General features: G+C 53.1%; 1 protein-coding gene across 1 annotated transcript; it reads left to right on the top strand.

The window, feature by feature from the left end:
- The first annotated feature begins 682 nt into the window (after positions 1-682).
- On the top strand, positions 683-18,874 carry LOC144591805 (protein RUFY3-like). Its single transcript, XM_078395827.1, has 4 exons — positions 683-823; positions 2,496-2,663; positions 7,118-7,215; positions 17,100-18,874. The coding sequence occupies exons 1-4, from the start codon at positions 740-742 to the stop codon at positions 17,167-17,169; spliced, it is 420 nt and encodes a 139-aa protein (XP_078251953.1). The 5' UTR covers positions 683-739; the 3' UTR covers positions 17,170-18,874.
- The last annotated feature ends 9 nt before the right edge of the window (positions 18,875-18,883 follow it).

Genomic DNA, 18,883 nt, shown 5'->3' with positions numbered 1-18,883 from the left:
AGTGCAAGGTAATGTCCGATTAAGGATAGTCCCAGGGTCACCAATGAGGTAGATGGGAGGTCAGGACCGCTCTCTAGTTGGTGAGAGGACGGTTCAGTTGCCTGATAACAGCTGGGAAGAAACTGTCCCTGAATCTGGAGGTGTGCGTTTCCACACTTCTGTACCTCTTGCCCGATGGGAGAGGGGAGAAGAGGGAGTGGCCGGGGTGAGACTGGTCCTTGATTGTGCTGCTGGCCTTGCCGAGGCAGCGTGAGGTGTAGATGGAGTCAATGGGAGGGAGGTTGGTTTGTGTGACGGTCTGTGCTGCTGGCCTTGCCGGGGCAGCGTGAGGTGTAGATGGAGGGGAGGTTGGTTTGTGTGACGGCCTGTGCTTCTGGCCATGCCGAGGCAGCGTGAGGTGTAGATGGAGGGGAGGTTGGTTTGTGTGACGGCCTGTGCTGCTGGCCATGCCGAGGCAGCGTGAGGTGTAGATGGAGGGGAGGTTGGTTTGTGTGACGGCCTGTGCTGCTGGCCTTGCCGAGGCAGCGTGAGGTGTAGATGGAGGGGAGGTTGGTTTGTTTGTGTGACGGTCTGAAGCTGAATATTGATAGGTGCAGACTCCAGATGGACGGCGTGGGAGGGGTGGGGATGGGACGGGGGTCTCTGGCGCTGCAAGGCAGCAGCTCTACCCGCTGCGCCACCCTCACTCTACGCTCCTCACGTGCAGGTATCGAGGGCAGACGGGAATGCTGTGGCCCCGATGCAGAGAGCGAGCTGGCACGGTGGAGAGGAGGGGGACATGGACACACGAAGGCAGCTGAAGGAGGAGACCCAGCTCAGACTGGTGAGTGCTGGGGGGGGGGGGGGGGGGGGGGGGGGGGGGAGTGGGCCACAGCCCTCTGTTTCCTTTAGAGATGCAGCATGGAAACTGGCCCTTCCACCCACCGAGCCCACGATGACCAGCGATCACCGCACTCTAGCACTGTCTTGCCCCACGGTTTCATTCCAAGTACATTGAGCATAAAGGTTGGGAGGTCATGTTGCAGTTGTATAAGACCTTGGTGAGACCGCATTTAGAGTATTGTGTTCAGTTCTGGGCACCACGTTATAGGAAAGATATTGTCAAGCTTGAAAGGGTTCAGAGATGATTTACGAGGATGTTGCCAGGACTAGAGGGTGTGAGCTACAGGGAGAGGTTGAGTAGGCTGGGTCTCTATTCCATGGAGCGCAGGAGGATGAGGGGAGATCTTATAGAGGTGTACAAAATCATGAGAGGAATAGATCGGGTAGATGCACAGAGTCTTTTACCCAGAGTTGGGGAATCGAGGACCAGAGGACACAGGTTCAAGGTGAAGGGGAAAAGATTTAAAAGGAATCTGAGGGGTAACTTTTTCACACAGAGGGTGGTGGGTGTATGGAACAAGCTGCCAGAGGAGGTAGTTGAGGCTGGGACTATCCCATCGTTTAAGTTGGACAGGTACTTGGATAGGACGGGTTTGGAGGGATATGGACCATGCGCAGGCAAGTGGGACTAGTGTAGCTGGGACATTGTTGGCCGGTGTGAGTGAGTTGGGCTGAAGGGCCTGTTTCCACACTGTATCACTCTATGACTCTAGTGTAGCTGGGGCATGTTGGCCGGTGTGGGTGAGTTGGGCTGAAGGGCCTGTTTCCACACTGTATCACTCTATGACTCTAGTGTAGCTGGGACATGTTGGCCGGTGTGGGTGAGTTGGGCTGAAGGGCCTGTTTCCACACTGTATCATGTTAGCCGGTGTGGGTGAGTTGGGCTGAAGGGCCTGTTTCCACACTGTATCACTCTATGACTCTAGTGTAGCTGGGACATTGTTGGCCAGTGTGGGTGAGTTGGGCTGAAGGGCCTGTTTCCACACTGTATCACTCTATGACTCTACCCACCACACTCTCAGTATAACGTGAATGTGAATGTGTGTGTATATATATACATATATATAGTAAGATGTTATTAAATCTTACTGTATTCAGGTCCGTGTGTTAACAAGGTACCTTTGACTCACTCCACCAGTTTATATCACCCCGTACACTAGCACTGTCTGACACTAGGGACAATTTTACAAGTTCACCGAAACCAATTAACCTACAAACCTGTACGTCTATGGAGTGTGGGAGGAAACCGGAGCACCCGGAGAAAATCCACGCAGGTCACGGGGAGAACGTACAAACAGCAGCCGTAGTCAGGATCGAAACTGGCCACTTTTTCTGTAAACTAGTCTCTGAAGTTCCTTGTTTCAACACTCAAAAGACAGGTACTTGTTTAGGAGAGGTTCACAGGGATATGGGCCAAATGGGACTAGCTTAGATGGGGCATGTTGGGCGGCACTGATGAGTCGGGCCGAAGGGCCTGTTTCCGTGACGTGACTCTATGACACGCCTTTCAGCCCAACTTGCCCAGGCCGATTAATTTGCCCACGTTTGGACCATATCTCTCTAAACCAGGGAGGGCATGGTTTGACGCTGGGCTGCATTTTGTGTGCCGCCAGGACGTAGAGAAGGAACTGGAGGTGCAGATCGGGATGAAGCAGGAGATGGAGCTGGCCCTGAAGATGTTGGAGAAGGACATCTGTGACAAGCAGGACGTGCTGGTGACCTTCCGGCAGCAGGTGGACGAGGTGCAGGCTCTCAACCACGAGCTGTGCCAGCAGGTCCAGGTGAGGGGAGGGGGGGTATCTGTCCCACCGTCTGCAATGAACGCCCACCCCCCCCTCACGGGGCTGGGGCCGAGGGTTGCCAACTGTCCCGTATTAGCTGGGTCATCCCGTATTTTGGGCTAAATTGGTTTGTCCCGTACGGGACCGCCCTTGTCCCATATTAGGCCCAGACGCCGTAGGCCCGGACGGTGCTGTAGGCCCGGACACTAGGCCTGGACGCTGTAGGCCCAGTGGCCACTGTAGGCCCCGACAGTATAGGCCCAGTGGCCACTGTAGGCCCCGACAGTGTAGGCCCAGTGGCCACTGTAGGCCCCGACAGTGTAGGCCCGGAGGGCGCTGGAGGCACGGACGCTGTAGGCCCGGACAGTGTAGGCCCAGTGGCCACTGTAGGCCCCGACAGTGTAGGCCCAGTGGCCACTGTAGGCCCCGACAGTGTAGGCCCGGAGGGCGCTGGAGGCACGGACGCTGTAGGCCCGGACAGTGTAGGCCCAGTGGCCACTGTAGACCCCGACACTGTAGGCCCGGAGGCCCGTGCGCCGCCTGACGGAGGTTGCCTAACAACCCGCCTCCCTGCCCGGGCGGCCGCCAATGGTGGAGCGGGAGCACGTGGCCACTGGCTGGGTGAGGTCACGTGGGGCGCGGGGCGGTGACATCACCTTGTCCTGTATTTGGGAGTGAGATAGTTGGCAACCCTATTGGGGTCTAACGCAGGGCAGCCAACACTAGACAGTGGAAGGGGTTTATCACAATGGTGCCTGGGCTGAAGGCAGTTAGTTGATGGGTCAATTGATATATTCATGTATTAGTTAATGTGTAAATGTAGTTAATGTACAAATGTATTAGTTTGTGGCAGCACAGTAGCACAGCGGTAGAGTTGCTGCCTCACAGCGCTGGAGACCCGGGTTCCATCCTGACTACGGGTGCTGTCTATACGGAGTTTGTACGTTCTCCCTGTGACCGTGTGGGTTTTCACCGGGTGCTCCGGTTTCCTCCCACACTCCGAAGATGATCAGGTTTGTAGGTTAATTGGCTTGGTTAAAATGTAAATTGTTCCTCGTGTGTAGGATGGTGCTAGTGTACGTTGGTCAGCGCTGGACTCGGTGGGCCGAAGGGCCTGTTTCCGTGCTGTATCTATATAAACAATACTGAACCAATGTGTCAGTTAATTTATTAGTTAATTAGAGGATATTGGGAATTAGTGCTTGCATTAGAACCAGAAACATAGAAACATAGACAACAGGTGCAGGAGGAGGCCATTTGGCCCTTCCAGCCAGCACCGCCATCCACTGTGATCATGGCTGATCATCCACAATCAGTAACCCGTGCCTGCCTTCACCCCATATCCCTTGATTCCGCTAGCCCCGAGAGCTCTATCTAACTCTCTCTTAAATTCATCCAGTGAATTGGTCTCCACTGCCCTCTGTGGCAGAGAATTCCACAAATTCACAACTCTCTGGGTGAAAATGTTTCTTCTCACCTCAGTTTTAAATGGCCTCCCCTTTTTTCTTAGACTGTGGCCCCTGGTTCTGGACTCCCCCAACATTGGGAACATTTTTCCTGGATCTCACAGCAGTAACAGGATCGTTCCGAGTCAGCATGGATTAATGAAGGGGAAATCATGCTTGACTAATCTTCTGGAATATTTTGAGGATGTAACTAGGAAAATGGACATGGGAGAGCTAGTGGATGTGGTGTACCTCGACTTTCAGAAAGCCTTCGACAAGGTCCCACATAGGAGATTGGTGGGCAAAATTAGAGCACATGGTATTGGGGGTAGGGTACTGACATGGATAGAGAATTGGTTGACAGACAGAAAGCAGTGAATACAAACCCAGTCTTTCCAATCTTTCCTCATATGACAGTCCCGCTATCCCGGTGATTAACCTGGTGAACCTACGCTGCACTGCCTCAACAGCAAGGAGGGAGTCCTTAAATTAGGAGACCAAAACTGCACATAATACTCCAGATGTGGTCTCACCAGGGCCCTGTACAACTGCGGAAGGACCTCTTTACTCCTGTACTCAAATCCTCTCGTTATGAAGGCCAACATGCCATTAGCTCTCTTCACTGCCTGCTGTACCTGCACACCAACTTTCAGTGACTGGTGTACAAGGACACCCAGGTCTCGCTGCACTTCCCCCTCACCTAACCTGACACCATTGAGATAATAATCTGCCTCCTTGTTTATGCCGCCAAAGTGGATAACCTCACATTTATCTACATTATACTGCATCTGCCACCCATCTGCCCACTCACTCAACCTGTCCAGGTCACCCTGCAACCTCCTAACATCCTCTTCACAGTTCACACTGCCACCCAGCTTTGTGTCATCCACAAACTTGCTAGTGTTACTTCTAATTCCCTCTTCCAAATCATTAATATATATGGTAAACAGTTGCAGCCCCAACACCGAGCCTTGCGGCACTCCACTCGACACTGCCTGCCATTCTGAAAAGGACCCGTTTACTCCTACTCTTTGCTTCCTGTCTGCCAACCAATTCTCTATCCATGTCAACACCTACCCCCAATACCATGTGCTCTAATTTTGCTCACCAATCTCCCGTGTGGGACCTTATCAAAGGCTTTCTGAAAGTCTAGATACACTACATCCACTGGCTCCCCTTCATCCATTTTACTTGTCACATCCACAAAAAATGTCAGTCGATTAGTCAAGCAGGATTTCCCTTTCATAAATCCATGCTGACTTGGACTTATCCTTTTACTGCTATCCAAATGCACCATTATTACCTCTTTAATAATTGACACCAGCATCTTATTATTATTTGGTATTATTAGGACAGACTAGGAATAAAAAGGAACTGCAGATGCTAGTTTATACCAAAGATAGACACAGAGTGCTGGAGTAACTCAGCGGGTCAGGCAGCATCTCTGGAGAACATGGACACAGAGTGCTGGAGTAACTCAGCGGGTCAGGCAGCATCTCTGGAGAACATGGACACAGAGTGTTGGAGTAACTCAGCGGGTCAGGCAGCATCTCTGGGGAACATGGACACAGAGTGCTGGAGTAACTCAGCGGGTCAGGCAGCATCTGTGGAGAACATGGACACAGAGTGCTGGAGTAACTCAGCGGGTCAGGCAGCATCTCTGGGGAACATGGACACAGAGTGCTGGAGTAACTCAGCGGGTCAGGCAGCATCTGTGGAGAACATGGACACAGAGTGCTGGAGTAACTCAGCGGGTCAGGCAGCATCTGTGGAGAACATGGACACAGAGTGCTGGAGTAACTCAGCGGGTCAGGCAGCATCTGTGGAGAACATGGACACAGAGTGCTGGAGTAACTCAGCGGGTCAGGCAGCATCTCTGGAGAACATGGACACAGAGTGCTGGAGTAACTCAGCGGGTCAGGCAGCATCTCTGGAGAACATGGACACAGAGTGCTGGAGTAACTCAGCGGGTCAGGCAGCATCTCTGGAGAACATGGACACAGAGTGCTGGAGCAACTCAGCGGGTCAGGCAGCATCTGGAGAACATGGATAGGTGGTGTTTCAGGTGGTGACCTTTCATCAGACAAACTTGGCTTGTTTTCTCTGCAATTATAGAAAACCTGATAATTTAGTTTGGAGACACAGCACAGAAACACACCCTTCAGTCACCCCACCCGCTCACACTAGTTCTCTGTTATCCCACTTTCTCATCCACTCCCTGCACAATGAGGACAATTCACCGAAGCCAATTAACCTACAAACCTGTGTACGTCTTTGGAGTGTGGGAGGAAACCGGAGCGCCCGGAGAAAACCCACCCGGTCACAGGGAGAACGTACAAACTCCGTACAGACAGCGCCCGTAATCAGAATGTGGGTCATGTGGGTGGGTACTGTGGTAGGGTGGGTGCTGTGGGTGTGGGGTGTGTGTGTGGGGTGTGTGGGGTGTGTGTGTGTGGGGTGGGTGTGTGTGTGGGGGGTGTGTGTGTGTGGTGTGTGTGTGTGGGGGTGTGTGTGTGTGTGGGGGGGGTGTGTGTGTGTGTGTGTGTGTGGGGGGTGTGTGTGTGTGGGGTGTGTGTGTGGGGTGTGTGTGTGTGTGGGGTGTGTGTGTGTGAGGTGTGGGTGTGTGTGGGGCGTGTGTGTGGGGCGTGTGTGTGTGGGGTGTGTGTGTGTGGGGTGTGTGTGTGTGTGGGGTGTGTGTGTGTGTGTGTGTGGGGTGTGTGTGTGTGTGTGCGGGGTGTGTGTGTGTGGGGTGTGTGTGTGTGGGGTGTGTGTGTGTGTGTGGGGGGGGTGTGTGTGTGGGGTGTGTATGTGTGTGTGTGTGTGTGTGTGGGGTGTGTGTGTGTGTGTGTGTGGGGTGTGTGTGTGTGGGGTGTGTGTGTGTGGGGTGTGGGGTGTGTGTGTGTGTGTGTGTGGGGTGTGTGTGTGTGTGGGGTGTGGGTGTGTGTGTGTGTGGGTGTGTGTGTGTGTGCGCTGGTCTCTGCAGCTGTCCCACCTCCTGTCTGTCCGCAGGGCTCAGACCACGTGATCCGACAGAAGAACGAGATCCTGGCGCGGCTGGGGGAGAAGGCGGGTCAGATGAGCTGCACCGTGCGGCAGCTGGAACAGAGGTGAGGGGGACACCACACCCCCAGGGTGGGGGGCTTCTGTAATTCACAGGCACCGCACGGAAACAGGCCCTTCAGCGCACCCAGCCATCACCTGTTCACACCATTCACTCTTCACACGTCAGTCTGACGAAGAGTCCCGACCCGAAACGTCACCCATTCCTTCTCTCCAGAGATGCTGCCTGACCCGCTGAGTTACTCCAGCACTCTGTGTCCATGTTCTCCAGAGATGCTGCCTGACCCGCTGAGTTACTCCAGCACTTTGTGTCTTCCTGTTCACACTAGTTGTATGTTATTCCACTCCCTAGAGACTAGGGACAATTTACAGCAGCCAATTAACCTACTAACCCGCACGTCTTTGGAGTGTGGGAGGAAACCGGAGCACCCGGAGAAAGCCCACGCGGTCACGGGGAGAACGTACAAACTCCGTACAGACAGCACCCGTAGTCAGGATCGAACCCGGATCTCTGGCGCTGTTAGGCAGCGGCCCCATCATAACTCATAGGGGCAGAATTAGGCCATTCGGCCCATCTAGTCTACTCTGCCATTCAATCATGGCTGATCTATCTTTCCCTCTCAACCCCATTCTCCTGCCTTCTCCCCATAACCCCTGCCCATGCTGACCAACCTACCCATGCTGACCAACCTGCCCATGCTGACCCCAACATGCCCATGCTGACCAACCTGCCCATGCTGACCCCAACATGCCCATGCTGAACAACCTGCCCATGCTGACCAACATACCCATGCTGACCAACCTGCCCATGCTGACCAACCTACCCATGCTGACCAACCTGCCCATGCTGACCCCAACATGCCCATGCTGACCAACCTGCCCATGCTGACCCCAACATGCCCATGCTGACCAACCTGCCCATGCTGACCCCAACATGCCCATGCTGACCAACCTACCCATGCTGACCAACCTGCCCATGCTGACCCCAACATGCCCATGCTGACCCCAACATGCCCATGCTGACCAACCTGCCCATGCTGACCAACCTGCCACGCTGACCAACCTGCCCATGCTGACCAACATGCCCATGCTGACCCCAACCTGCCCATGCTGACCCCAACCTGCCCATGCCGACCAACCTGCCCATGCTGACCCCAACATGCCCATGCTGACCCCAACCTGCCCATGCTGACCAACATGCCCATGCTGACCCCAACCTGCCCATGCTGACCAACATGCCCATGCCGACCAACCTGCCCATGCTGACCCCAACATGCCCATGCTGACCAACCTGCCCATGCTGACCCCAACATGCCCATGCTGACCAACATGCCCATGCTGACCAACCTGCCCATGCTGACCCCAACCTGCCCATGCTGACCAACCTGCCCATGCTGACCAACATGCCCATGCTGACCAACCTGCCCATGCTGACCCCAACCTGCCCATGCTGACCAACCTGCCCATGCCGACCAACATGCCCATGCTGACCCCAACCTGCCCACGCTGACCAACATGCCCATGCTGACCCCAACCTGCCCATGCTGACCCCAACCTGCCCATGCTGACCCCAACATGCCCATGCCGACCAACATGCCCATGCTGACCCCAACCTGCCCAACATGCCCATGCTGACCCCAACCTGCCTATGCTGACCAACCTGCCCATGCTGACCCCAACCTGCCTATGCTGACCAACCTGCCCATGCTGACCCCAACCTGCCCACGCTGACCAACATGCCCACGCTGACCAACCTGCCCACGCTGACCAACCTGCCCACGCTGACCCCAACCTGCCCACGCTGACCCCAACCTGCCCACGCTGACCCCAACCTGCCCACGCTGACCCCAACCTGCCCACGCTGACCAACCTGCCCATGCTGACCCCAACCTGCCCACGCTGACCCCAACCTGCCCATGCTGACCAACCTGCCCACGCTGACCAACATGCCCATGCTGACCCCAACCTGCCCATGCTGACCAACCTGCCCACGCTGACCAACCTGCCCATGCTGACCAACCTGCCCATTCTGACCAACCTGCCCATGCTGACCCCAACATGCCCATGCTGACCAACCTACCCATGCTGACCAACCTGCCCATGCTGACCCCAACATGCCCACGCTGACCAACCTGCCCATGCTGACCCCAACATGCCCATGCTGACCAACCTGCCCATGCTGACCAACCTGCCCATGCTGACCCCAACATGTTCATGCTGACCAACCTGCCCATGCCGACCAACCTGCCCATGCTGACCCCAACCTGCCCAACATGCCCATGCTGACCAACCTGCCCATGCTGACCAACCTGCCCATGCTGACCCCAACATGCCCATGCTGACCAACATGCCCATGCTGACCAACCTGCCCATGCTGACCCCAACCTGCCCATGCTGACCAACCTGCCCATGCCGACCAACATGCCCATGCTGACCCCAACCTGCCCACGCTGACCAACATGCCCATGCTGACCCCAACCTGCCCATGCTGACCCCAACCTGCCCATGCTGACCCCAACCTGCCCATGCTGACCCCAACCTGCCCATGCTGACCCCAACCTGCCCATGCTGACCCCAACATGCCCATGCCGACCAACATGCCCATGCTGACCCCAACCTGCCCAACATGCCCATGCTGACCAACCTGCCCATGCTGACCCCAACCTGCCTATGCTGACCCCAACCTGCCTATGCTGACCAACCTGCCCATGCTGACCCCAACCTGCCCACGCTGACCAACATGCCCACGCTGACCAACCTGCCCACGCTGACCAACCTGCCCACGCTGACCCCAACCTGCCCATGCTGACCCCAACCTGCCCACGCTGACCCCAACCTGCCCACGCTGACCCCAACCTGCCCACGCTGACCAACCTGCCCATGCTGACCCCAACCTGCCCACGCTGACCCCAACCTGCCCATGCTGACCAACCTGCCCACGCTGACCAACATGCCCATGCTGACCCCAACCTGCCCATGCTGACCAACCTGCCCACGCTGACCAACCTGCCCATGCTGACCAACCTGCCCATGCTGACCCCAACATGCCCATGCTGACCAACCTGCCCATGCTGACCAACCTGCCCATGCTGACCCCAACATGCCCATGCTGACCAACCTACCCATGCTGACCAACCTGCCCATGCTGACCCCAACATGCCCACGCTGACCAACCTGCCCATGCTGACCCCAACATGCCCATGCTGACCAACCTGCCCATGCTGACCAACCTGCCCATGCTGACCCCAACATGTTCATGCTGACCAACCTGCCCATGCTGACCCCAACCTGCCCATGCTGACCCCAACATGCCCATGCTGACCCCAACCTGCCCATGCTGACCAACCTGCCCATGCTGACCAACCTGCCACGCTGACCAACCTGCCCATGCTGACCAACCTGCCCACGCTGACCAACCTGCCCATGCTGACCCCAACCTGCCCACGCTGACCAACATGCCCATGCTGACCCCAACCTGCCCATGCTGACCAACATGCCCATGCTGACCAACCTGCCCACGCTGACCAACATGCCCATGCTGACCCCAACCTGCCCATGCTGACCAACATGCCCAACCTGCCCATGCTGACCCCAACCTGCCCAACATGCCCATGCTGACCAACCTGCCCATGCTGACCCCAACATGCCCATGCTGACCAACATGCCCATGCTGACCAACCTGCCCATGCTGACCAACCTGCCCACGCTGACCAACCTGCCCATGCTGACCCCAACCTGCCCATGCTGACCAACCTGCCCACGCTGACCAACCTGCCCACGCTGACCCCAACATGCCCACGCTGACCAACCTGCCCACGCTGACCAACATGCCCATGCTGACCAACCTGCCCACACTGACCAACCTGCCCACGCTGACCAACCTGCCCATGCTGACCCCAACCTGCCCATGCTGACCAACCTGCCCACGCTGACCAACATGCCCATGCTGACCAACCTGCCCACGCTGACCAACCTGCCCACGCTGACCAACCTGCCCATGCTGACCCCAACCTGCCCATGCTGACCCCAACCTGCCCATGCTGACCCCAACCTGCCCATGCTGACCAACCTGCCCACGCTGACCAACCTGCCCATGCTGACCCCAACCTGCCCATGCTGACCAACCTGCCCATGCTGACCCCAACCTGCCCACGCTGACCAACATGCCCACGCTGACCAATCTGCCCACGCTGACCAACCTGCCCATGCTGACCCCAACCTGCCCACGCTGACCAACATGCCCATGCTGACCAACCTGCCCACGCTGACCAACCTGCCCATGCTGACCCCAACCTGCCCAACATGCCCATGCTGACCAACCTGCCCATGCTGACCCCAACATGCCCATGCTGACCAACACGCTCCATCTATACAGGTCTTAATAAAAGTTTCCCCTCTCATCTTAAACTAATGTCATAGAAACATAGAAAACACAGACAACAGGTGCAGGAGGAGAGGCCATTCGGCCCTTCGAGCCAGCACCGCCATTCATTGTGATCATGGCTGATCATCCACAATCAGTAACCCGTGCCTGCCTTCTCCCCATATCCCCTGATTCCACTAGCCCCTAGTGTTGTAGAACTATCCAATGACTTGGCCTCCAAGATGAATCCCACAGATTCACCACCCTCTGACTCGAGAAATTCCTCTCATCTCCTTGTGAAAGGAAGGTCCTTTAATTGTGAAGTAGTGCCCTGTGGTCCCAGACTCTCCACACCCACTCCATCCAGGCCTTCCAATATTCGTTGGGAGCGAGTGTGAACGAGGGATTGCTGGACGCTGTGGAACTGGCGGCGGGGTGGAAGGGCTTGTTTGTGTGCTGCATCTGTAAACTAAACTAAACTAGATTGTCCTGAGATTGGCGTTGTGTAACTGATGGTCCCAGCATGGATGTGGATACAGATGTGGGATGCTGGCCGATTCACCGGCTGAGTAAGTGTGGGGCTGGGGTGTGTGTGTGTGTGTGTGTGTGTGTGTGTGTGTGTGACACGCCTGGTGTGAGTGTGGTCACCTCACACCCACCCCCCACATCTCCACGGTGTCAGGTGTCTGTGCTGGGGGAGGGGTGGTGGGGAGAAGGACACCTACAACTGATAGACTTGCAACGTTGTGTGTGTGTGTGTGCGTGCGTGCGAGCCTGTGTATGTGTGCATGCCTGTGTATGCGTGCGAGCCTGTGTGTGTGTGTGTGTGTGCGAGCCTGGGTATGTGTGCATGCCTGTGTATGTGTGCATGCCTGTGTATGCGTGCGAGCCTGTGTGTGTGTGTGCATGCCTGTGTGTGTGTGTGTGCGAGCCTGGGTATGTGTGCATGCCTGTGTGTGTGTGTGCATGCCTGTATGTGTGTGCATGCCTGTGTGTGTGTGTGCATGCCTGTGTGTGTGTGTGCATGCCTGTGTGTGTGTGTGCATGCCTGTGTGTGTGTGTGCATGCCTGTGTGTGTGTGTGTATGCCTGTGTGTGCGCGCAAATGCCATGCATGTTCCCGTGTGTGTGCTGCTCATGTGCACCCATCTGTCTTGTATGTGGCTGCATATGCAAATGTATTGTGTGTACACTGTGTATTGTTTGTGCACCCTTTGTGTGTGTGTGCACACACGTGTGTTTACCCGTGTGTGTATTGTGTGTACACGGGTCTGTGTGCGTACACTTGGGTGTGTGGGTGGGGTGTGTGTGTGTGTGTGGTACATGTCTGTGTATATATATATATATATAGAAGGTATTTATTCACAAAATGCTGGAGCAACTCAGCAGGTCAGGCAGCATCTCGGGAGAGAAGGAATGGGTGACGAAGAGTCTCGACCCGAAACGTCACCCATTCCTTCTCTCCCGAGATGCTGCCTGACCTGCTGAGTTACTCCAGCATTTTGTGAATAAATACCTTTGATTTGTACCAGCATCTGCAGTTATCTTCTTATACTATATATACAGTGCGCTCCATAATATTTGGGACAAAGACCCATCATTTATTTGTTTGCCTGTGAACTCCACAATTTGAGATTTGTAATAGAAAAAATCACGTGGTTAAAGTGCACATTGTGAGATTCTAATAAAGGCCATTTTTATACATTTTGGTTTCACCATGTAGAAATTACAGCAGTGTTTATACATAGTCCCCCCATTTCAGGGCACCATAATGTTTGGGACACATCAATGTCATGTAAATGAAAGTAGTGGTGTTTAGTATTTTGTTGCATATCCTTTGCATGCAATGACTGCTTGAAGTCTGTGATTCATGGACATCACCAGTTGCTGGGTGTCTTCTCTGGTGATGCTCTGCCAGGCCTGTATTGCAGCCATCTTTAGCTTATGCTTGTTTTGGGGGCTAGTCCCCTTCAGTTTTCTCTTCAGTATATAAAAGGTATGCTCAATTGGGTTCAGATCGGGTGATTGCCTTGGCCTCTCAAAAATTGACCATTTTTTAGCTTTGAAAAACTCCTTTGTTGCTTTAGCAGTATGTTTGGGATCATTGTCTTGCTGTAGAATGAACTGCCGGCCAATGAGTTTTGAGGCATTTGTTTGAACTTGAGCAGATAGGATGTGTCTATACACTTCAGAATTCATTATGCTACTACCATCAGCAGTTGTATCATCAATGAAGATAAGTGAGCCAGTACCTTCAGCAGCCATACATGCCCAGGCCATAACACCCCCACCACTGTGTTTCACAGATGAGGTGGTATGCTTTGAATCTTGGGCAGTTCCTTCTCTCCTCCATACTTTGCTCTTTGTCTCATCTGTCCACAAGACCTTTTTCCAGAACTGTGGTTGCTCTTTTAAGTTCTTCTTGGCAAACTGTAACCCGGCCATCCTATTTTTGTGGCTAACCAGTGGTTTGCATCTTGCAGTGTAGCCTCTGTATTTCTGTTCATGAAGTCTTCTACGGACAGTGGTCATTGACAAATCCACACATGACTCCTGAAGAGTGTTTCTGATCTGTCGGACAGGTGTTTGGGGATTTATCTTTATTATAGAGAGAAGTCTTCTGTCATCAGCTGTGGAGGTCTTCCTGGCCCTGCCAGTCCCTTTACTATTAGTAAGCTCACCAGTGCTCTCTTTCTTCTTAATGATGTTCCAAACAGTTGATTTTGGTAAGCCGTAGGTTTGCTGATGTCTCTAACAGTTTTATTCTTGTTTCTCAGTCTCATAATGGCTTCTTTGACTTTCATTGGCACAACTTTGGTCCTCATGTTGATAAACAGTAATAAAGGTTTCCAAAGGTGATGGAAAGACTAGGTGCTGCGATCTCTCTTATACCTGCATTAAACACACCTGAGCAATTATAAACACCTGTGAAGCCATGTGTCCCAAACATTATGGTGCCCTGAAATGGGGAGGGGGGACTATATATAAACACAGCTATAATTTCTACATGGTGAAGCCAAAATGTATAAAAATGGCCTTCATTAAAATCTGACAATGTGCACTTTAACCAAATCTGATTTTTTTTCTATTACAAATCTCAAATTGTGGAGTACAGAGGCAAATAAATAAATGATGGGTCTTTGTCCCAAACATTATGGAGGGCACTGTAAATAGATATATATATATATATATATATATATATATGTGGTGCGTGTGTGTGTGGTGTGCATGGCTGTGTCTATATACAGTAAATATATTTGTGTGTGTGCTTACGTGTGTGTGTGGTGTGTGTCTGCTATGTGGTGCATGTCTGCGTGCGTGTGTGTGTGCGTATGTGTGTGTGTGGTGTGCATGTCTATATAGAAACATAGAAAATAGGTGCAGGAGTAGGCCATTCGGCCCTTCGAGCCTGCACCGCCATTCAACATGATCATGGCTGATCATCCAGCTCAGTAACCTGTATCTGCCTTCTCTCCATACCCCCTGATCCCTTTAGCCACAAGGGCCACATCTAACACCCTCTTAAATATAGCCAATGAACTGGCCTCAACTACCTTCTGTGGCAGAGAATTCCACAGACTCACCACTCTCTGTGTGAAGAAATGTTTTCTCATCTCGGTCCTAAAAGACTTCCCCCTTATCCTTAAGCTGTGACCCCTGGTTCTGGACTCCCCCAACATCGGGAACAATCTTCCCGCATCTAGCCTCTCCAACCCCTTAAGAATTTTATATGTTTCTATAAGATCCCCCCTCGGTCTTCTAAATTCCATCGAGTACAAGCCCAGTCTATCCAGTCATTCTTCATATGAGGAGTCCTGCCATCCCAGGGATCAATCTGGTGAACCTTCTCTGTACTCCCTCTAAGGCTAGAATGTCTTTCCTCAGATTAGGAGACCAAAACTGTACACAATACTCCAGATGCGGTCTCACCAAGGCCCTGTACAACTGCAGCAGAACCTCCCTGCTCCTAAACTCAAATCCTCTTGCTATGAATGCCAACATACCATTCGCTTTCTTCACTGCCTGCTGCACCTGCATGCTTGCTTTCAATGACTGGTGCACCATGACACCCAGGTCACGTTGCATCTCCCCTTCTCCCAATCTGTCACCATTCAGGTAATACTCTGCTTTCCTGTTCTTGCCGCCAAAGTGGATAACCTCACATTTATCCACATTATATTGCATCTGCCATGCATTTGCCCACTCGCCTAATCTATCCAAGTCACTCTGCAGCCTCCTAGCATCCTCCTCGCAGCTAACACTGCCACCCAGCTTCGTGTCATCCGCAAACTTAGAGATGTTGCATTCAATTCCCTCGTCCAAATCATTAATATATATTGTAAATAACTGGGGTCCCAGCACTGAGCCTTGCGGTACCCCACTAGTCACTGCCTGCCATTCCGAAAAGGACCCGTTTATTTCTACTCTTTGCTTCCTGTCCGCCAACCAATTTTCTATCCACCTCAACACTGAACCCCCAATACCATGTGCTTTAAGTTTGTACACCAATCTCCTATGTGGGACATTGTCGAAGGCCTTCTGAAAGTCCAGATATAACACATCGACTGATTCTCCCTTATCCACTCTACTAGTTACATCCTCGAAAAATTCTATAAGATTCGTCAGACATGATTTGCCTTTGGTAAATCCATGCTGACTTTGTCTGATGATTTCACCACTTTCCAAATGTGATGCTATATATACAGTATATATATCTGTGGGGTGCATGTCTGTATGTGTGTGTGGGGTGCATGTCTGGTGAGTGTGTGTGTGGCGTGCATGTCTGGTGAGTGTGTGTGTGGGGTGCATGTCTGGTGAGTGTGTGTGTGGGGTGCGTGTCTGGTGTGCGTGTCTGGTGCGTGTGTGTGGGGTGCGTGTCTGGTGTGTGCGTGCATGTGTGTGTACGGTGCGTGTCTGGTGCGTGCGTGTGTGTGGGGTGCGTGTCTGGTTGTGCGTACGTGTGTGGGGTGCGTGTCTGGTGTGCGTGCGTGTGGGGTGCGTGTCGTGTGTGTGTGGGTTGCGTGTCTGGTGTGTGAGTGCGTGTCGTGTGTGTGTGGGGTGCGTGTCTGGTGTGTGTGTTTGTGAGTGTCTGGTGTGTGTGGTGTGCGTGTCTGGTGTGTGTGTTTGTGAGTGTGGTGGGTGTGGTGTGCGTGTCTGGTGTGTGTGTGGGGTGCGTGTCGTGTGTGTGGGGTGCGTGTCTGGTGTGCGTGTGTAGGGTGCGTGTCTTGTGTGTGTGTGTCTGTGTGTGTGTGGGGTGCGTGTCTGGTGCGTGCGTGTGTGTGTTATGTGTTTACATGTGTGTAATATCTGCACGCTGTGTGTGCTAGTGGATAATTCTCTGCTATAAGGTGAGGGGAGGGATGGTGTTGTGCTCATCATTGCGGGATAACCAAACTGCTCTTCCCCCTGTTCCCCCTCTTCCCCCTGTTCTCTCTCCCTGTCTTCTCTTCCCTTGCCTGTCCTGTCTCCACCGTGCTGTTGCGTGCTGTGCGGACCTGTCGACATCTCCGCCTGCCTGCCTGCCTGCCTTCTTCTCCTGACTCTGCGGCCGGCTGCTTCTAACCTACAGTGAGAGTGACTTGGTGAAACAAGCCAGGAACCTGAACCTGGCGGCTGGCAAGCTGGTGCACAGACAGTAGGGGTGTGGTGGCTGGCCTGTGTCTGCCTGGCTGGCCCATCCCACCCACAGACAGTAGGGGTGTTGTAGCTGGCCTGTGTCTGCCTGGCTGGCCCATCCCACCCACAGACAGTAGGGGTGTTGTAGCTGGCCTGTGTCCGCCATGTTCTCCAACTTCAAAGTTGTGGTTACAGTTTGCAGTGGAGCATGTGGTTTTATTTCCCCCCGACCGAGTAGCTACAAGTCGGCTACAGAAGTTGATTTTTTATTTATTTCTAATAATATTTGGGTGATTAATGTTCCACGCGTGGTCCTTTCAGCCACCGTTTCCATCGTCTCAGAAACTAAAACTGCAGACGCTGGTTAATATCGAAGGTAGACACAAAATGCTGGAGTAACTCAGTGGGTCAGGCAGCATCTCTGGAGAACATGGACACAGAGTGCTGGAGTAACTCAGCGGGTCAGGCAGCATCTCTGGAGAACATGGACACAAAATGCTGGAGTAACTCAGCGGGTCAGGCAGCATCTCAGGAGAGAAGGAATGGGTGACGTTTCGGGTCGAGACCCTTCTTCAGACGGATCAAATGGGTGACGTTTTCGGGTCGAGACCCTTCTTCAGACTCAACCCGAAACGTCACCCATTCCTTCTCTCCAGAGATGCTGCCTGACCCGCTGAGTTACCCCAGCATTTTGTGTCTAGTTTCCATGGTCTCTCTCTCTTTCTCTCTCTCTCTCTCCTCTCTCTCTCTCCCTATCTCTCTCTCTCTCTCAGGGGAGAGTGGAGTCAGACCCTTATGAACTCATGATCTCCTCAACTTGTTCTTGTCTGTTTTAGTTGCTTAAACCAACTGGTGTGAAAGTGGATTCAGACAGGGTCACCTTGAGCAGTTTGATAAACCATTGCAGGCATCAGGATGATAGGATTAACCTCTGATAACAAGGGTGTGTGTGTGCAGTGGAAATGTGTAGGAAGGAAATGCAGATGCTGATATCAGACGAAAACACACAGAGTGCTGGAGTAACTGAGTTCTGCTGCAGTTGTACAGGGCCTTGGTGAGACCGCACCTGGAGTATTGTGTACAGTTTTGGTCTACTAATCTGAGGAAAGACATTCTAGCCTTAGAGGGAGTACAGAGAAGGTTCACCAGATTGATCCCTGGGATGGCAGGACTTTCATATGAAGAAAGACTGGATAGACTGGGCTTGTACTCGCTGGAATTTAGAAGACTGAGGGGGGATCTTATAGAAACATATAAAATTCTTAAGGGGTTGGAGAGGCTAGATGCGGGAAGATTGTTCCCGATGTTGGGGGAGTCCAGAACCAGGGGTCACAGCTTAAGGATAAGGGGGAAGTCTTTTAGGACCGAGATGAGAAAACATTTCTTCACACAGAGAGTGGTGAGTCTGTGGAATTCTCTGCCACAGAAGGTAGTTGAGGCCAGTTCATTGGCTATATTTAAGAGGGAGTTAGATGTTGCCCTTGTGGCTAAAGGGATCAGGGGGTATGGAGAGAAGGCAGGTACAGGTTACTGAGCTGGATGATCAGCCATGATCATATTGAATGGCGGTGCGTACAGGCTCGAAGGGCCGAATGGCCTACTCCTGCACCTATTTTCTATGTTTCTATGTAACTCAGCGGCTCAGGCAGCATCTCTGGAGAACACTCCAGCACTCTGTGTCTTTATTGATTAGCATTGATTGCATTTGATAGCAAACACTGCAGATCTGACTTGTGC

The sequence above is a fragment of the Rhinoraja longicauda genome, unplaced genomic scaffold (assembly GCF_053455715.1).
Source record: "Rhinoraja longicauda isolate Sanriku21f unplaced genomic scaffold, sRhiLon1.1 Scf002015, whole genome shotgun sequence".
NCBI classification, from domain to species: domain Eukaryota; kingdom Metazoa; phylum Chordata; class Chondrichthyes; order Rajiformes; family Arhynchobatidae; genus Rhinoraja; species Rhinoraja longicauda.
The sequence above is the reverse complement of the archived record's forward strand: the minus strand, read 5'-3'. Positions and strand labels throughout refer to the sequence as shown.

Coding starts and splice junctions, on each gene's coding strand:
- LOC144591805 (XM_078395827.1), top strand. CDS start 740: ATGCAGAGAGCGAGCTGGCACGGTGGAGAGGAGGGGGACATGGACACA. Junction 824..2,495: donor AGGAGACCCAGCTCAGACTG/GTGAGTGCTGGG, acceptor GTGTGCCGCCAG/GACGTAGAGAAGGAACTGGA. Junction 2,664..7,117: donor AGCTGTGCCAGCAGGTCCAG/GTGAGGGGAGGG, acceptor GTCTGTCCGCAG/GGCTCAGACCACGTGATCCG.